At 51.4% G+C, this 16,500-nt stretch overlaps 6 protein-coding genes across 6 annotated transcripts; 4 read left to right on the top strand and 2 right to left on the bottom strand.

Moving 5' to 3' along the window:
* Nucleotides 1-99: 99 nt before the first annotated feature.
* BDZ99DRAFT_423363 (uncharacterized protein) lies at nt 100-1,853 on the bottom strand (the record flags this gene model as incomplete). The annotated part of the gene is made up of 4 exons (XM_033717020.1): nt 100-731; nt 778-947; nt 1,000-1,310; nt 1,773-1,853. The coding sequence occupies 4 exons, from the start codon at nt 1,851-1,853 to the stop codon at nt 256-258; spliced, it is 1,038 nt and encodes a 345-aa protein (XP_033572940.1). The 3' UTR covers nt 100-255.
* A 2,075-nt stretch (nt 1,854-3,928) lies between these two features.
* On the top strand, nt 3,929-4,944 carry BDZ99DRAFT_449673 (uncharacterized protein; the record flags this gene model as incomplete). The annotated part of the gene is made up of 5 exons (XM_033718131.1): nt 3,929-4,163; nt 4,354-4,380; nt 4,440-4,507; nt 4,558-4,604; nt 4,656-4,944. The coding sequence occupies 5 exons, from the start codon at nt 3,929-3,931 to the stop codon at nt 4,726-4,728; spliced, it is 450 nt and encodes a 149-aa protein (XP_033572939.1). The 3' UTR covers nt 4,729-4,944.
* On the bottom strand, nt 4,710-5,796 carry BDZ99DRAFT_423357 (uncharacterized protein). The gene is made up of 3 exons (XM_033717019.1): nt 5,593-5,796; nt 5,269-5,501; nt 4,710-5,177 (listed from the first exon to the last, which is right to left on the bottom strand). Exons 1-3 carry the CDS (start codon nt 5,704-5,706, stop codon nt 5,111-5,113), a joined length of 414 nt encoding a protein of 137 aa, XP_033572938.1. The 5' UTR covers nt 5,707-5,796; the 3' UTR covers nt 4,710-5,110.
* A 1,472-nt stretch (nt 5,797-7,268) lies between these two features.
* BDZ99DRAFT_479983 (uncharacterized protein) lies at nt 7,269-8,510 on the top strand (the record flags this gene model as incomplete). Its single annotated transcript, XM_033722307.1, has 4 exons — nt 7,269-7,445; nt 7,498-7,605; nt 7,655-7,726; nt 7,779-8,510. The coding sequence occupies 4 exons, from the start codon at nt 7,269-7,271 to the stop codon at nt 8,508-8,510; spliced, it is 1,089 nt and encodes a 362-aa protein (XP_033572937.1).
* A 1,227-nt stretch (nt 8,511-9,737) lies between these two features.
* On the top strand, nt 9,738-12,390 carry BDZ99DRAFT_574209 (putative feruloyl esterase B precursor; the record flags this gene model as incomplete). The annotated part of the gene is made up of 7 exons (XM_033728356.1): nt 9,738-9,858; nt 9,971-10,309; nt 10,368-10,503; nt 10,550-10,695; nt 10,748-10,933; nt 11,217-11,925; nt 11,976-12,390. The coding sequence occupies 7 exons, from the start codon at nt 9,738-9,740 to the stop codon at nt 12,088-12,090; spliced, it is 1,752 nt and encodes a 583-aa protein (XP_033572936.1). The 3' UTR covers nt 12,091-12,390.
* Nucleotides 12,391-12,643: 253 nt separating this feature from the next.
* BDZ99DRAFT_501511 (ARM repeat-containing protein) lies at nt 12,644-16,379 on the top strand (the record flags this gene model as incomplete). Its single annotated transcript, XM_033723822.1, has 3 exons — nt 12,644-12,653; nt 12,705-16,051; nt 16,098-16,379. 3 exons carry the CDS (start codon nt 12,644-12,646, stop codon nt 16,377-16,379), a joined length of 3,639 nt encoding a protein of 1,212 aa, XP_033572935.1.
* Nucleotides 16,380-16,500: the final 121 nt, after the last annotated feature.

Here is a 16,500-nt window from a genome sequence, read left to right as displayed (position 1 = left end):
CTTCACGGCTTTTTCACAAGCAAATCGCTCGTCACATGAGTCGCCTCTTCCTTATCAAGATAGAAATCCTCCCACATCAGGTGGAAAGTCTGTCATTTGCTACTATACATCGGTGGACGATATGCCCCATACCAAACTTCTCGGAAAATCCTTCCGTTCCTCCAAAGCCTCCAAGCTACATTCAAGAAATCTGAGACTGACGACGCTGCAAATGCCAGATGGCAAACAGCAAAGAAGTCGGAGATTGATGTCGCATTAAGTCCCAATAGCAAACAGCGAATCTGTGTTACTTTGCTCAGAGTAGGAGACGATGTCAGCAATCTGGCTGGCAGTGAGGGTCTCGCTGAATGAGAAGCTATCATCCAGAATGGCAACCGTGATGTCGTAATCGTTCCAGACAACGGCGACCTTGATAGTCTTCCCGACCGGGCGAAGGAAATAGTTTGAGTCTCCCCCCTCTATATTTCCCTGGCGATGGAGCGTCGACTTGGCACGCATCTCTCCCATCTCGAGGATCTCAAATGCGTCGAACTCGCCACAGCCGTAGGCCCAACAAGAGCAAGGATTTCCGTTCCGATCGTCTCCATACTGGAGGATCCGCGGGATATTGGCGTTGAGGAACCACCAGGCCGGAGCGTCTTGGATCAACCCTTGATTGGAACCTGGAGTGTTGTTATAGTGATCCGCCTGGAACTCGATAAAGAAGGCCTTTGCTTCACCGCTCCAACCATCTTATTTGTTAGCCCTGTTGAACAGTTAAGTTTCCTCTCTACTTACGATGGGCTACAGATTTAGGACGAGTGTAGTCGCAATCTCCGTTACAGACTTGGTTCGTGAATACCGCCAGCTCGACCTCGGAGGTCGAGAGATTGCCGTTGAAGGGAGTACTGATGTTCGCACACGTAGTCCCGTCGCTGGACGCGTAAGAGAGCGAGTTGCCGAAGGTCCTATATTCGATTAGCTATGCTGCGACATAATCTATGTTAGCGGTATCATTACGAGTCCCATGTTCCCGACACCGCATCGTTGCCTCGGTTGTTAAGGAACGCGAATCCAGTGGCTTGAGCTGAAGCTGCAGATTGGTAGTATGCGACCCGACTCCATGACCCTGCGTCTGCCTTGACGACGGTCGATGGCTGTAGTGAGCTCGATGGATCTGTGGAGGTTGTCGCTACGCTGCTCTGACTGTCGCTATCGGTAGAGGTCGCGTATGTGGAGAACACCGACTGGAAAGTCGTCGGAGTTGAATTTTCCCTAGTAGTCGTTGCACTAGCAGAGAACAGAGTTGTCGAGCTTGAGAAATCCGTCGACTGTAGATCGGTCATCGCATCAACGCCAGTCGCCTCGGCTTTGATTAGTACAGGAGCGGATCCAGTGGGAATCATAACAATCTCGGTCGTCGTGACGTAAACAGTAGTGCGAGGCTTTTGTTCGGCGACGGTGGGATCTGGGCTCATGAAAGCAGTGCTCATCGCTTCAGCGTCCTCCGTGACGGTAGTAGTGACATAGACATTCTCGACGCTAGTGATGGTCACAAGGCTGTTGTCGCAAGAGCTGAGAGTAGCCTCTGTAGTCGGCGAAGTAGCTGTGTCTGTATCTTGAGTCGCGGGAGTGCCGTCGTACACGTTAATCCATGAAACAGCTTGACCGTCGATGGTGGCGGTAACCATATCGCCGACGTCGCGCTTATCATGCTTATGACCATGAACTTTGGGCTGGATGCCAGCGAACTTGTGACGATGGCCCTTGCCCTTGAGTCCGAGATCGTAGACCGAGCTACGTTTGCCAGAGACAGTCCCAGGCAGCGTGTAAACGGCGAGTTGAGTCAGGTTCATGGGGCCGCGCAGATGCATGGAGACCTGACGCAGAGAATTTGTTAGTCTATGCTCAAGAAGCTCGTCCCGTTTCAAGCAGAGATTGACTTACCTCGCCGAAGAGCGGGGTGAGGGTGCCCGTGTTCAGATAGGAGACATTGTCGTGCGAACAGATCCCGCTGTTCAGGTCCATATTGGTAGTCGACTTGTAGCTACCAGACTGGCTGATATTGTGGTACGTGATCTTGGTAACTTGCGAGCAGTAGGAGTTACCACCCTCCATGACCGCGATGCCATTGCACAGCTCGCCGGACGTCTTCGCGACTACGCGGACGGTGCAGGTCAAGAGAAGAAAGGTCAACACCAGAAAGGTGTGTAGGTAGGCGTGCATGATTGCGGCGTTAGGCAGTAAATGCTAGAAGGTAAGCGCTGTGATCGCGTATTGGTATACAGATCTAGGGTAGATGGGGGTCGAGAATGAGGAAGGTTGGTGGAGAGTGGAGGTGGAGGAGGGCGAGGTTCATGGCGTTTGTTGTGGTAAATAGGACACTGCGTGGCTCGCTTGCTCGTGAAGAAGCTCCCCCGTGTACTGAAGCGCGCTGGCCGATGCGTTTGAGCAAGCTCACGATTTGGACCCTCGAGAATTTGACACGCCAAAACGGCCTCATTTCAGGGGACCGACACTTGAACAACAAAATTCCCTCAAACTAGGACACCTATTGATCAGATCATGGAACAAATTGAAGACATCGAAGGGGCTCCCAACGGTCACCAGGTAACTACGAATGTGTGTTTTCCCAGCACTCCGCCTGCCAAGTCTGCGAGCAGGGTCCGCGCAGGTAGCTATGATTCGGGCTAGATGCTAGGGCAGCATTTCAATGTTCCATCCGCGTTCAAGACTTCATTTCTGTGTTTGGAAAAAGAATAGAAGGGGAAAGCGTGGACCTGATGCCCAACGCTAGTTTGCAAGAAGATGTGAGATAGACGAAATCCGCAGGAAATGCCACCTACTCGAGCCTTTCCAGGCTCCCTGCATAAGGCTGGTTGGAGAGGCACGAGTGCTAGGAAAATCACAATTTGAAAGCTGAAACCAATGAGAAATTTGACAAGCCCTTGGAAAAATATTGGTTTGGAGGCCAGCGCATGGGGCTTCGCACGTGGGACACCCGATACTCACACGGCGATGAAGCTACTTCGGTCACATTGACGAGTTCATAGTCTTGTGTAATTATGGCCAGCGTACTGTTCATACGTCCATTATAGTATCAAAGTTCTAACGTATCCTTAAGGGAAGGCTGGGTGCCATTGTCAAGCTTTCATGAATGCCGAACTTGCGCTGCCTGAACCCACCTCTAATAATCTACCGGCCTACCTAAACCAGGATCAATCATGTATAACAGCCCATGCTTGCTTATCTGAGCCCATAGCCGACTAGAAGGTGTGACTTCCCATGGGGAGGGCGTGAAGCGGGGACTTCTCAAGCCATCAAGAAGGGAGACCAACTATCAATGCGTTCCCAAGCAAGACAGTAACCTTTTTGGAGCGGCTGGCTCGAAGGGTGAGTTATAATACAATACTATTCCTATCTTCAAACTTGTTAGCGTGATGCAAGGCCGAGATTTCGAATGTAACAAGAGGTGATGGAGTTATCAGAAGTCCGTTGCGATCATCGCGAACCCGCAGGCCCACTAAATCAAGAGGTACCAGAAATATTGTATGTATTGGAAAAGATCATCATTTGAAGGGAGGTGGTGTAAAGGTGTGAACGGCAAGGACATACCCAAGTCTGAAGAAACCCTTTGCCCAGCATGCCAAGGTCTCCTGCATGATGAGGTTACGCATGCGTGAGCATCCAGGCTGTCTAGCCACGAGGCTCCATAGTTGGAGCTGGATCGCGGAGGTGCTCGATCGAGTCGATGTTGTTGACGTGAGGTGTAGCAGAGAAGGCTTGAGGTTGAGTTGCAGTTTTTTCGTAAGGCCCAGCTGCGGTCGCCATGCGGCCCGAGCGTACAAGCGAACAATTTGCGTTTTCCCACAACCTCGCCTCCAGCTCCGCCGCGACAACTTCGACATCACCACCAGCACCCCGACGCCAACGGTATCCGACATTCAAGATGGGCAGACTCCACTCCAACGGAAAGGGCATATCGGCCAGCGCCATCCCCTACTCGCGCACCCCCCCGGCATGGCTCAAGACCACCCCCGAGCAGGTTGTCGACCAGATCTGCAAGCTCGCGAAGAAGGGTGCAACCCCCTCCCAGATCGGTGTCGTCCTCCGGGACTCGCACGGTATCGCACAGGTCAAGGTCGTTACCGGAAACAAGATCTTGAGAATTCTGAAGGGCAATGGTACGCATCCCGTGTGAAGCGCAGGTCGACGGCAGTACTTGCTCTCTAGCAATGGATCTGCAGCGCTATATAAATTTGCCTCTGCTTGGTTTCAATGCTGACAGAGTGCCCGTGATTGAACAGGTCTTGGTATGTTCAGAATTCTTTCTCTCCTCCCGTTGCATGTCTTCGTATGCTAATTATACCAAAGCTCCTGAGATTCCCGAGGACCTTTACAGTGAGCTGCCTTGCTAGAGCTCTTTTTTCTTCGCCGCAATCACTAAACTCGAACTTTAGTGTTGATCAAGAAGGCTGTTGCCGTCCGCAAGCATCTTGAGCGCAACCGCAACGACAAGGACTCCAAGGTACCTAGACGCACTCCCATGTTGAGAAGCCGAGGACTAACACACGCTAGTTCCGTCTCATTCTCATCGAGTCCCGTATCCACCGCCTGTCTCGCTAGTATGTCCTCCGCCGATCGAAGTGTCGAGCGTCTACTCACCGATTATTTAGCTACAAGACCGTTGGTGTCCTTCCCCCGACCTGGAGATACGAGAGCGCCACCGCCAGCACGCTGGTCGCATAAACGAGTCGCCTGGTCATCAAAATGGAGTTTTTTTGCTGGAGGATTGGCACATGGGAGGCATATCCGGGTGGTGACTGAGGTTCACAACTACCAGTAGATTGATTGTGAGGGAATGAGATCCATCAAACGTCGATTATGGCAATCCTATGAGCAACTAGGGAAGCGTGCATAAGTGCCGCGCCCACTACAAACACCGTTCTCCAGTGCATCAGATACAGCTGTGCTGTCCCAAAGTGATATCTCCGTTGCCCAGTAGGCCACCCTCATTTTGAACGCCAGACCCATGCAGATATTTTACAACCGTCCCACCAGAGTGACATGCCCTTGCCTGTTTAACAAACCATCTTTAGGAAGACGAGAAATGTCGGGTTGCTGTTTTGCCTCAACCCTCCAGCTCTTTGCTCTTCTCCGCCAGAAACTCAGATAGCCATTTCAGCGGTTTGTCGGGCCTGTATGCACCCGCATCAGCATGCTATCCCAAGTCTTCCGTCGACATCACACCTCCCCAAGCCCTCCTCGGAAAATGATAACCAAACTTACTCCTGCGTCGCCAAATGCTTCATAGCCTCCAACAAATACGGCGTAACATAGCTATTCAAATATACCCTCGTCGGGCTCCCGTGTGGAATCGGATTCGCCGGCGGCTGCTGCAGCGGCCCATTGCTCTGGCCCGGGTGCGGCGAGCTGCGCGCAGCCGACGTCGCAGCTGTGTTCTGGTTCGGGAGGGGCGTCGTGGGCGCGGCGGAGGGCGTGGGCGGGTCGACGGGCTGGTTCTGCTGGGCTTTAGCTAGGGCCTTGCTACGGAGATTCATGGCAGTGGAGGGATGGGTTGGGGGTTGGTTTGAGAGGGAAAAGGGAGGGTACTTCTAAGGTTGGTTCTTCTTTCATGTCGATGTCCATGTTTGTGCCGTTGGCGGTGGGCGAGGGGAAGGTGAGAGTGAGGTCGGCGGGAAGGGGGTTTGGGGAGGCTTCTGCCATGTTTGCGATTGTGGGTGGGAGGTTTGGAGGTGGTTGCGACGGGAATTGGGGCGATTGCGCGGTGGTTTGGGAAAGTTTGGGGGAAGTTGAGGTGGGATGTTGAGATCGGCGAGGGGCGTGCTCAGAGCTCCAAAGTTATTTTAACGTCGGTGAACGTGTTTTGTTTCTATCCATCTACCTCAACATCCCGGATATTCATCTTAAGCTCACGGAACACCCCTAGTAGTCTTTTGATTAGAAACTATGGTTCAATATGCTGGATATGGTAAGAGAAGCCTTCTAGCAATGCTTTTTGATGATAAGACGGGTTTCCCGCAACCTAATGACGAAAGCGCGTTTAGGAGGCTCATTGGGCGACGGCAGCAGTAGGTCCATATACACAGCGGTATTGTATCAAGCCTGCCTTTTCTTATCTAAGTCTTTCGTTCCAGTTTTCCGCATCTCTCACACACACAATAGCGCTTTCGATTGAGGGGCTGGTGTACATCACCCAGGCATCAGACCTTGTAAGAAAATAGATTTGGAAGACTCGAATTTCAAGCCTTTTTTCAGTGTAGCACGGCTGACGATATATCGCTGAATTGTAGTTGCTAAAACTAAGAAATGCCGATACTTCCTAACCTGCAGTAGGCTCTGTCATTCATGTGATTATCCCTAGAACGTATTATGAGCAATGATGAATTGCTAAATCAAGCGCGAGACTAATCTAAAGGCAATTCCAAAGACGTAACACCAAAGAATTCAAGTTGAGTGGCGTAGACTTGATTTGCATGGCACGACTCTTACTGAGCTGATTGTTAACGGAAAAGATAGATACTCGACTTTCGACTCGACGATATCCTCCTCGAACGAGAATTCTAGATACAGTCGTACAGAGCGGCCGATCGAATAAAGAAGCCACTGCCAAGTTGCGGCGTGAGCCAAATTGCCCAAGAAGTGCATGTCTTTTGACAATCTGGGCCGTTCCCTGATGCATCACCGAATGCCGTCAAATTATTATCAACACTGCTCACTTATAGTGAGATCCGAGTTCAAATATGATCCATATGACCTTAAGCCCCTTTAGAACCCTGTATATTTCCGTCAAGCTTTGTTGAGTGCTCAACCTATACACCATTGAGCCAACTTCGGATCTTAAAGGCATTCAGCAAAACACCCGGCAATCTCGAGTCACTTTGCGCATTACTCGCAGTATCAGCTCTGTTGACTTATTCTGCAGAGGTCTCTGTTCAAGACGCCTGAGAATTGGGCGCTCTGAGTGCTAATCTTGCGTAGGCTGTTACCACATCGAGGCACCCCAGCGGACGGCACGCGCTCCACGGCGACCCTATTCCTCACTTGAAATTGCGTCTCTGGCCTCAGTTGCTGCCTGGACACCTCAAACTCGCCTCGGCTGACTTCTTCCCTCTTCCACCTACAAATATCCTTTCTCCTTCCACCCCACCTCATTTCTGCCTCCTCTCCTCAACCAACCTCCAACTCTCTCTCACACCTACCTGGGGTCGATCGCCTTCATCACACGGTTCAAATCACCCAGAATTCTCACTGTTCTCACCGACAACATGTCTTCCGCAACATCTGAAGACGCGATGATGCTGGACGCCCCAAGCACTCCCACCCCGGGCAGTGCCGTCGCATGCACTCCCACGCCACGCCGCTCCCGTGGCAAAGAGCTCGTACTTTCCACTCAGATCTCAGGTACTGAGCTCAAGAAGCTCAAAGCTCGCGAGCGCGCCTTGGTAAGCAATCAAACACCCTGGCCCCGGCCTGCATATCTGACACTATGAATAGGTGAACAAGTTTAACGACGTCAATGAGGCCATCGTCAACAAGCTGGAGGAAGCGGACCCTGGAATCGTCCTCGAGGTCTACTTCAACTCCGCGACTCAGTCTGCTGATGTACGTTGGTCTCTATCACTGTGTTGAATCCATGCTAATATGTAAACAGCTGGGCAAGGACTTTCAGTTCGGCCAACTTCTCAAGCTCCGCTCTGACAACCCGTTCAGATTGATGGGAATGGTAAGCACTTTTCGTTTGGACCTAATTTTGGTCGTGCTAACCAAGCTTCTAGGTCAACATGGGCCAGACCAATCACTCGGGCCTCGTGGCAATCATCGTCAAGCAGACCCTCCCATTCGAGTTCATGAAGCTGCCGAAGCACACCCGTGAGCGAATCTACACCCATATCTTCTGCGATGAAGGCAAGACTATCCGAGTCAAGACTAGGGGTGGAACGCACAAGTCGAGCTTCGCTCCGGCTTATACTGGCTTGAACCGTTTGGCTATCCTCTCCCTCAACCGCGAGGTCCGCGAAGAGGCTCTCCCTATCCTCTTCAATCAGAAGTTCATCATGGAGACTACTTACAGCCTGCAGAACTTCTTATTGCAGATCGATGTTGGCAGGAAGTACATTACCAAGATCATCGTCGAGATGTACGAGCGGAAGACGGCGCAGCCAGCATTTCAGCTGCTAATTGGCTGCAAGCAACTCAAGAAGCTTCGATTCGACCACGTATCTAGCAACTCCCAGGTTCCCCAAGCCCTCAAAGTCATCTGGTCCGATGCTGGTAATTGGCTCACTAGCTTCAACAACCCCGGCCCCTATAGGAAGGACGCGGCTGCTGTCATGGAGATCCTCTCTTTCGGCAGCAACTCTTTCCACAGCAAGGTCATAGACAAGAAGACTGGTGAGCCCAACGTCAAGAAGTGGGGATATGTTGAGCACGGCAGCCTCATCGCGGGACTCAAGAAGAAACTTACGGAGGCCAACCGTAAGACCGACCTTGAGATTGCTCGTCGCTGATGGCCACGATATGATGTGGGGGAGTTCTAAAGTGTTTCGAGGCGAAGAGACTGCAGACATCCACTTCTTTGTTGTACTGCTTCTTCAAACCTTCCCCTCTGCCTCACTTTTTGTTTCCTGCTCATACTTCTACATACTTGTTGCTGCAACACTACCCTTGTTTTGTTGCATTATCACACCCCTTCTACTGTTGTTCAACACCTTCACTCTACTGTTGGCTCAACACTTCTGCATTCTGCTCTGCTTCTTGTTCCATGTCCATGCTTCTCTTACCGACTAATACTTGCTTGTTTACTTCAATATGGGCGGGTTTCCTCTATTCTGTTGCTAAGCTGGTTGGTAATTGGAGCCTCGGTGTTGGCTTCGGCCTAAATTGGAACTGCGGTTCAGTATAATGCTTGCTTCAATACAGTTCTGGGTTTTCTCTTTTGTAGCTTTGGTGGCTGGAACTTGGGACCTTGAATTGGCTTCGGCTATGATTAGGACTTTACTTCAATACCATGAAATACAAAATGCTAGAACAAATGCCCCCGACTTGTGATCATACTCGAGAGTTAGCGTGTTCGATCTGAATCTCGCAACTCCAAATCAGACCATAATGGTCATCTCGTCATTGCCCTTCGGGCTCCTTCCAAGGTTTTCGATATTCTGACACCGTTGGAAGTAGCCCCTACGACCAAGGAAAATTACTGCTTGTTGTCTTCTCGAGAGTTTAGCTCTAAGTCTATATGTCTCTCGCATTCTGTTCCGGTGTCTGCTGGACTACATTGCTTCCTGTGCTTTATTCTAAGGCAATACTATTCACCAAATGAGCGTTACGTTCGAAATTCCTTAAAGTAGTCTAGTGTCATTCCCTCTGCACCGCACCAATAATGATCGCGAGAGCCACGCGGGGCATACAAAAAGTGGCACTCTGAGTTTAAACAAACTGCGCGGTGAGTGTGCACACTTGTATGCCACTGCTTGGGTTGCTTCAATGTATTTACAGATACTTGAGCGTGATGGAAGCTCTTCACCTTGTGCGATTTTAAAAGTCGTTGAAGCACTCCAAGCACTGGCGGACAGGAGTAGACTTAAAGAGGACTTTATGAGTGTGCCACTTTTTCCCGCCCAGCGTGGGAGCGTCTCAAAGCCACGAATCACATCTTTATCTTTCGGATGCTACCCGACTTCCAATGATGCTTCCAAAAGCGGCTACGGAAGTGTTACTTCTGAAATAGTGCGAGAATGGCCTTTCGCCGAACTTGCGGTACACCAATGCGGGTCAAAGATCCACCAAGGATGCATGCATCTCCGCTCGCAGCAGCAAAGCACACAAACTTCACAAGTCTCTTAGCTCTTCGATCAGGTGGGTGAAAGATCTCGAATGCATCTTGTCTATTTGCTTGGCATGAGTAACCGCATGCCGTAGACTTTCTCGGAGCAACCATACTAACAAGAATCGTTGTCCTTTGCAGCAGCTACGATGTTTTTGTTGATCTTCTCAGTCTTGCTTTACCTACCTTTCCTTCACATTAACGCTGCATCTTTCAAATATGCCTGCGAGTCCTTCGAGCCCGTGGTTGAGAATGCCACTATCGAGATAGTTGAGTATATTCCTCGCAACAAGATTGTAGATCTCAAATACCGCGATACAACTTGCGGAGGCCCAGGGACGAATTCGCCGGTAGCACAAGATTTTTGCCGAGTCGCCTTGAATATCAGCACAAGCGATAGATCGTCCATTGAATTTGAAGCTTGGCTGCCGAATAACTGGAACGGGCGATTTGTGGCAACGGGAAATGGAGGAATTGGAGGCTGTAAGTCTGCCTTGTAGATAGTGTTTTGGGAACATGGTCGCTGATGAGTATTGACCAGGCCTTGACTACGCTATCATAGAATATGCTGCAGAGTATGGGTTTGCTGCGGTAGGCTCAAACAATGGTCATAATGGCACTGGGGGTACATCATTCTTTCACAACACTGATGTCGTGGAGGACTTTGCTGGAAGATCGTATGTGTATCATTCAGATAGCTGTTCTTATTCTAAAACACTCCAGACTCCATACGGCTACTTTGGTCGGGAAGGAGGTGACAAAACAGTACTACGGGAAGCCTCATCGATACGCCTACTTCTTTGGTTGCTCTCAGGGTGGTCGACAAGGGATTGGAGCTGCGGAGAAGTACCCACTCGATTTTGATGGTAGTGAGTGAAGACATCCACAGAATGAAAGGCACTTGCTGACCATCATTCACAGTCGTTGCCGGATCTCCCGCGACTGACTTCAATAATCTCATTTCTTGGAGAGCCTCGTTTTTTACCATCACTGGCGCTGCGAACTCTTTCGACTTCATCAAGGCATCGATGTGGACAGGTTTGATACACGATGAGGTGTTGAGACAGTGTGATTTCATTGACCACGTCAGAGATGAGATAATCGAGTGTGCGTATATTCTACAACTGTACAGTGCCTTGTCAAAAGTCTGGGCACACTTGCCCACCACCATTGGAGGTGCTTCAGCGTGTTCCGACAGTTCTGATAAGATTAAAGTCCCTAAGAGCTTAAGCTAGGAAGATTTCTCATCCTGATAGTCGGCCTACTTGCCGGTGTTTGTGGTGCTTCAGCACCTCGTCATTAATCGGGACAAGATGAAAAACGGCGTGCCCAGACTTTTGTCCTAGTACTGTATCTATGATTAACGCGTAGAGCAGGCTAACAAGCTCAGATCCCGATCTCTGTCATTTCAAGCCAGAGACCCTCAAATGCCGAGATTTGCAGTTTGGGGATGAATGTCTGACTGCTGAACAAGTGGAAATAGTCCGCAAGATCTTCAGTCCTTTCACCTACGATAACGGCACCATCATTTATCCGGCCATGCAGCCAGGAAGCGAGCTAAGGGCAATTGATCGCCTTTATGCCGGAAAGCCCTTTAGCGATTCTCAGGATTGGTTTCGCTATGTCGTCTACTCTGATCCTGCGTGGAATCCCGCAACTTTCACCACCCGCGATGCTGCAGTGGTGGAAGCGTTAAATCCTTTCAATGTTCGCACTTTTCCGTCAGGGTTGCAAGCATTTAACGCTTCCGGTGGTAAACTCCTTGTCTACCATGGACAAGCAGATCAGCAGATTACGTCGCTAGAAACCGAGCGTTGGTACGATCATTTAGCAAGCGGGATGAATGCGAGCCCATCGCAGCTGGATGCCTTTACGCGCTTCTTTCGAATATCCGGTATGCACCATTGCAACTCTGGCGCTGGGGCATGGATGATCGGACAGTCCAAGCAAGAAGGCATTCCGTTCGATGGTCAGTACAACGTCCTAGCTGCAATTGTAGACTGGGTAGAAAAAGGGAAAGCGCCAGATGTTATCGAGGGGACAAAATTCGTGAATGACACAGCGGCCTCTGGAGTGGAGTTCCGAAGAAGGCATTGCAGGTGCGTTGCCACATTACAGATAAAACACCACTGCTGACGAGTCGCTATAGGTATCCGCTGAGGAACAGATATACTGGGCCAGCTCTCTACTATTTGAACGGCATCGTTCCTGCTGGTGGTGATCATATACAGATCACGTCCGCTGATGACTGGGAGTGTAGTTGAAGGGCAACAGGGAACATGCGATGCACTAAAAGCTGGCCACAAACCAATTCACCTACTTGCCTAGTGCGGGAAGATAGAGGAAACCAACCTCTTTCGCGTTTAGACTATAAAATTGATGCGAATTTTGGGAATATGAAGGGTCACAGTCTTCACAACTGGAGCTTTTAGGAGAGCAGACTTCGCTTTGAACGGGGAAAGGGCGAAAAGAGTGAACTGTTGTTTAGATTGTATAGGAGACCTCAGTGAAGGGGCTTGCGACGGTGAAGTATGAACTGCCTCATATATTAGGGCCCAAATGGAAAATCTAAAGTAACGCAGACGAGCCCTGGGAAGACGTTGGAAGAGGTGAGGCAGAGCGCGGGTCTCTTGGTGGCTCGTGCGCATATCTTGGCGCGGCCTCGTCAACTTCCTCCGCGACGTCGCTCACCACCAGTCTCTCATCAACCTCATCGACCTCACTCCATCCGCATGCGCTGATCCTACGCGCACCCTCCGACTGCATCGTGTGGACACCAGACACAACCGAAGACACTGGCTTGCAACAGCTGCCACCATGTCTGACAGTACGTGCCCCCAAACTCCTCCGCGCTCCTCACTAACGTCGAGCCTTTCAGAGGATTTCGAGGCCATCCGGCGCCTCCAAGCAGAGCGCAACTCCGCAAACGCAGGGAAGAAAGGTTCAAAAACCTTTGACCCGTCCACGCAGAGGACTGACACGTCGACGAAGGCATCACTCACGGAGTCCTTCGACACGGAGCTGTATGAGCGGACTGCCGTTGACAAATTTGCTGGATACAACAATTCCATTGCTACCAACGATGGCGACGACGATATGGAAGATGCGGACGAGCTCAACGGCCGACGGCTCGTGGGACAGTACACGGCCACGAAAGCGCAGATCAACGAGTTCGCAGGTGGCGATACCGAGGAGGCCGATATCCTCATGACCCGAGAGAAGCAGGCACAGATCGCCTCCCGCGAAACTGACTATCAAAAGCGCCGATTCCAGCGCGGCCCCCTCACCCCAACCCGAGCCGATCCTTTTGCCGCGAACAGCCAAGCTGGTGTACAGGACGATGGACTTTCGTACAAGGACATTATGAAAACCCGGGAGATTGAGCGCGAGGAAGAGAGAATCAGCAAAATCATTGCTGAGAAAGAGGCGAATGGAGAGACCGGGGCTGTTGTTGAGCACCAAGCTACCTTGAAGGATACGCCGGATAAAGAGAACAGCGAGGCTGGATCAACCGTTGCCGTCGCTGCTGTGAGGAAGCGCAAGAACCGCTGGGACACGGCAACCGAACCCGTGGCCAACGGCGAAACAAATGGGGCGGTTGAAAAGAAGAAGAGCAGGTGGGACGAGAGAGTAGCGCCCGGCCAACCACAAAAGCGTCCTAGGTGGGACGAAGTGCCCGCGGTTGGAGGTGCCACACCAGCGGCTGCTGCTGGACTCGCCACGCCCATGCACCCCTCACAGGTGGCATTTATGCCATTTGGAGGCGATATGCGCAATGCGCCTCTATCTGATGAAGCTCTAAACATGATGTTGCCATCCGAAGGTTACAAGATCCTCGATCCGCCTCCCGGCTACGAACCAACTAGAGTCGCCCCGAGCGGCCTCATGCCACCAACCCCAGGTGTTTACGGTGGCTTCATGATGCAAACGCCTCAGAGCAACTCCATGATGGGCAAGCAACTTCCCACCGAGATTCCTGGCGTCGGAGACCTTCAGTTCTTCAAGGCTGAGGACATGGCCTACTTTGGAAAATTGGTCGACGGCGCAGACGAAGACCAGATGACAGTCGAAGAACTAAAAGAACGCAAAATCATGCGTCTGCTTCTCAAAGTAAAGAACGGCACACCGGCAATGCGCAAGACGGCTCTTCGACAGCTTACCGATAGTGCCCGACAATTTAACGCCGGACCACTGTTCAATCAGATCCTCCCGCTCCTAATGGAGAAGACTCTGGAAGATCAGGAACGTCATCTGCTCGTTAAGGTTATCGACCGCATCTTGTACAAGCTAGACGACCTCGTCCGCCCCTTTGTTCACAAGATCCTTGTCGTCATCGAGCCTCTTCTGATCGACCAGGATTACTATGCCCGAATGGAGGGTCGTGAAATCATTTCAAATCTCAGTAAAGCCGCTGGCCTCGCGCATATGATTAGTACCATGCGTCCAGATATTGATCACCCGGATGAGTATGTTCGAAATACAACCGCTCGAGCCTTCGCAGTAGTTGCCTCTGCACTTGGCATTCCTGCTCTGCTTCCTTTCCTTAGAGCTGTCTGCAAGAGCAAGCGGTCCTGGGCGGCCCGTCACACTGGTGTTAAGATCGTTCAACAGATTCCCATTCTCCTGGGTTGCGCCGTCCTGCCCCATCTCAAGGGCCTCGTTGATTGCATCGCGGGTAATCTCAGCGACGAGCAGCCCCGAGTCCGTACAGTCACGAGTCTGGCAATCGCCGCTCTTGCTGAGGCTTCTAACCCTTACGGTATTGATAGCTTCAATGACATCCTCCATCCCCTGTGGACTGGTGCTCGGCGCCAGCGGGGCAAGAGCTTGACTTCGTTCCTCAAGGCCGTTGGCTACCTCATCCCCTTGATGGACGGTGAATACGCCAACTACTACACTACTCAGATCATGGAAATTCTCCTACGGGAGTTCTCCTCGCCCGATGAGGAGATGAAGAAGGTCGTGCTCAAGGTAGTTTCTCAGTGCGCCGGTACTGTGGGTGTTGAAAAGAAGTACTTGATATCAGAGGTGCTCGATGAGTTCTTCAAGTGCTTCTGGGTTCGTCGAATGGCACTCGACAAGCGCAACTACAAGCAGGTCGTTGAAACTACTTTTGACTTGGGTCAGAAGGTCGGGACTAGCCAGATTGTTGAGCGCATCGTAGACAACTTGAAGGATGAGAACGAGGCGTATCGCAAGATGACAATCGAGACAATCGAAAAGGTCGTCACAAGCTTAGGTGCAGCTGATCTCGATGGTGAACTCGACAAGCGCCTCGTCGATGGCGCCCTCCATACCTTCCAGGAACAGAGCGTGGAAGACGACACGATCTTGAATGGCGTGGGAACAATCATCAACGCGTTGGGCACCCGTATCGACTTTTACCTTCCTCAGATCGTCAGCACTATTCTCTGGCGACTGAACAACAAGCAGGCTACTGTCCGTATGCAAGCTGCGGACTTGATCTCTCGTATCACAATGGCGCTGAGGGTCTGCGACAGAGACGACATCATGGGCAAGCTTAGCATCATTCTCTACGAATACCTTGGAGAGGAGTATCCAGAAGTCTTGGGTTCCATTCTCGGTGCGCTTCGAAGCATTGTCACAGTTGTTGGCATCGATCTGATGCAGCCGCCTGTCCGCGACCTCCTGCCCCGACTTACTCCCATCCTTCGCAATCGCCACGAGAAGGTACAAGAGAATACAATTGATCTAGTCGGTCGCATTGCAGATCGTGGCGCAGATCGCGTCCCGCCCCGAGAATGGATGAGAATCTGCTTTGAGCTTCTCGACATGCTCAAAGCGCACAAGAAGGGCATTCGTCGCGCCGCCAATAACACTTTCGGTTTCATTGCGAAAGCCATTGGTCCGCAGGACGTCCTTAACACACTCTTGAACAATTTGAGGGTACAAGAGCGCCAGAGCCGAGTCTGCACGGCTGTCGCCATTGGCATTGTTGCTGAGACTTGTGGTCCATACACCGTACTGCCGGCACTCATGAACGAGTACCGGGTCCCTGAGCTGAACGTTCAGAACGGTGTCTTGAAGTCGCTGTCGTTCCTCTTCGAGTACATTGGCGAGATGGCTAAAGACTATGTGTACGCAATCACACCGCTCCTCGAAGACGCCCTCATCGATCGAGACCAAGTCCATCGCCAGACCGCGGCCTCGGTAGTCAAACACATCGCATTGGGAGTTGTGGGACTTGGGTGTGAAGACGCAATGGTATGTAAGAAACCCGCGACGAACACGTCCGCTAACGATCTCACAGCTGCATCTTCTTAATCTGGTCTGGCCCAACCTGTTCGAGACGAGTCCTCACGTCATCGACAGGATCCTTGAAGCTATCGACGCAATTCGCAACGCCGTCGGCACCGGTACCGTCATGAACTATGCCTGGGCTGGTCTCTTCCATCCAGCACGCAAGGTCCGCCAGCCATACTGGCGCATCTACAACGATGCCTACGTCCAGAACGGCGACTCTATGGTGCCCTATTATCCGATTCTCGACGAGGGTTCCCTCCAGAGGCCTGAGTTGGCCATTTTCCTTTGAAAGGTACGTAATTCTATGACGTGATGCCATTGCCCTGATGCCTATGTTTGCTCGTGAACATCTGTGGTGATTCTGGCGGCTGGCTATGGCTTTCGGCAACGACATCTACTTCCGGAACGGC

Source organism: Mytilinidion resinicola (genome assembly GCF_010093595.1).
Source record: "Mytilinidion resinicola strain CBS 304.34 unplaced genomic scaffold BDZ99scaffold_17, whole genome shotgun sequence".
NCBI lineage: Eukaryota > Fungi > Ascomycota > Dothideomycetes > Mytilinidiales > Mytilinidiaceae > Mytilinidion > Mytilinidion resinicola.
Note: the sequence above shows the minus strand (reverse complement) of the source record. Positions and strands in the feature narration are given on the sequence as shown.

Excerpts from the sequence above, each read along its gene's own strand:
- BDZ99DRAFT_423357 (XM_033717019.1), bottom strand. The coding sequence starts at position 5,706 with ATGGCAGAAGCCTCCCCAAACCCCCTTCCCGCCGACCTCACTCTCACC. Across the intron at positions 5,502-5,592 it reads AAGAAGAACCAACCTTAGAA|AACCAGCCCGTCGACCCGCC; the intron begins GTACCCTCCCTT and ends AAAGCCCAGCAG. Across the intron at positions 5,178-5,268 it reads AAGCATTTGGCGACGCAGGA|GCCCGACAAACCGCTGAAAT; the intron begins GTAAGTTTGGTT and ends GGGTGCATACAG.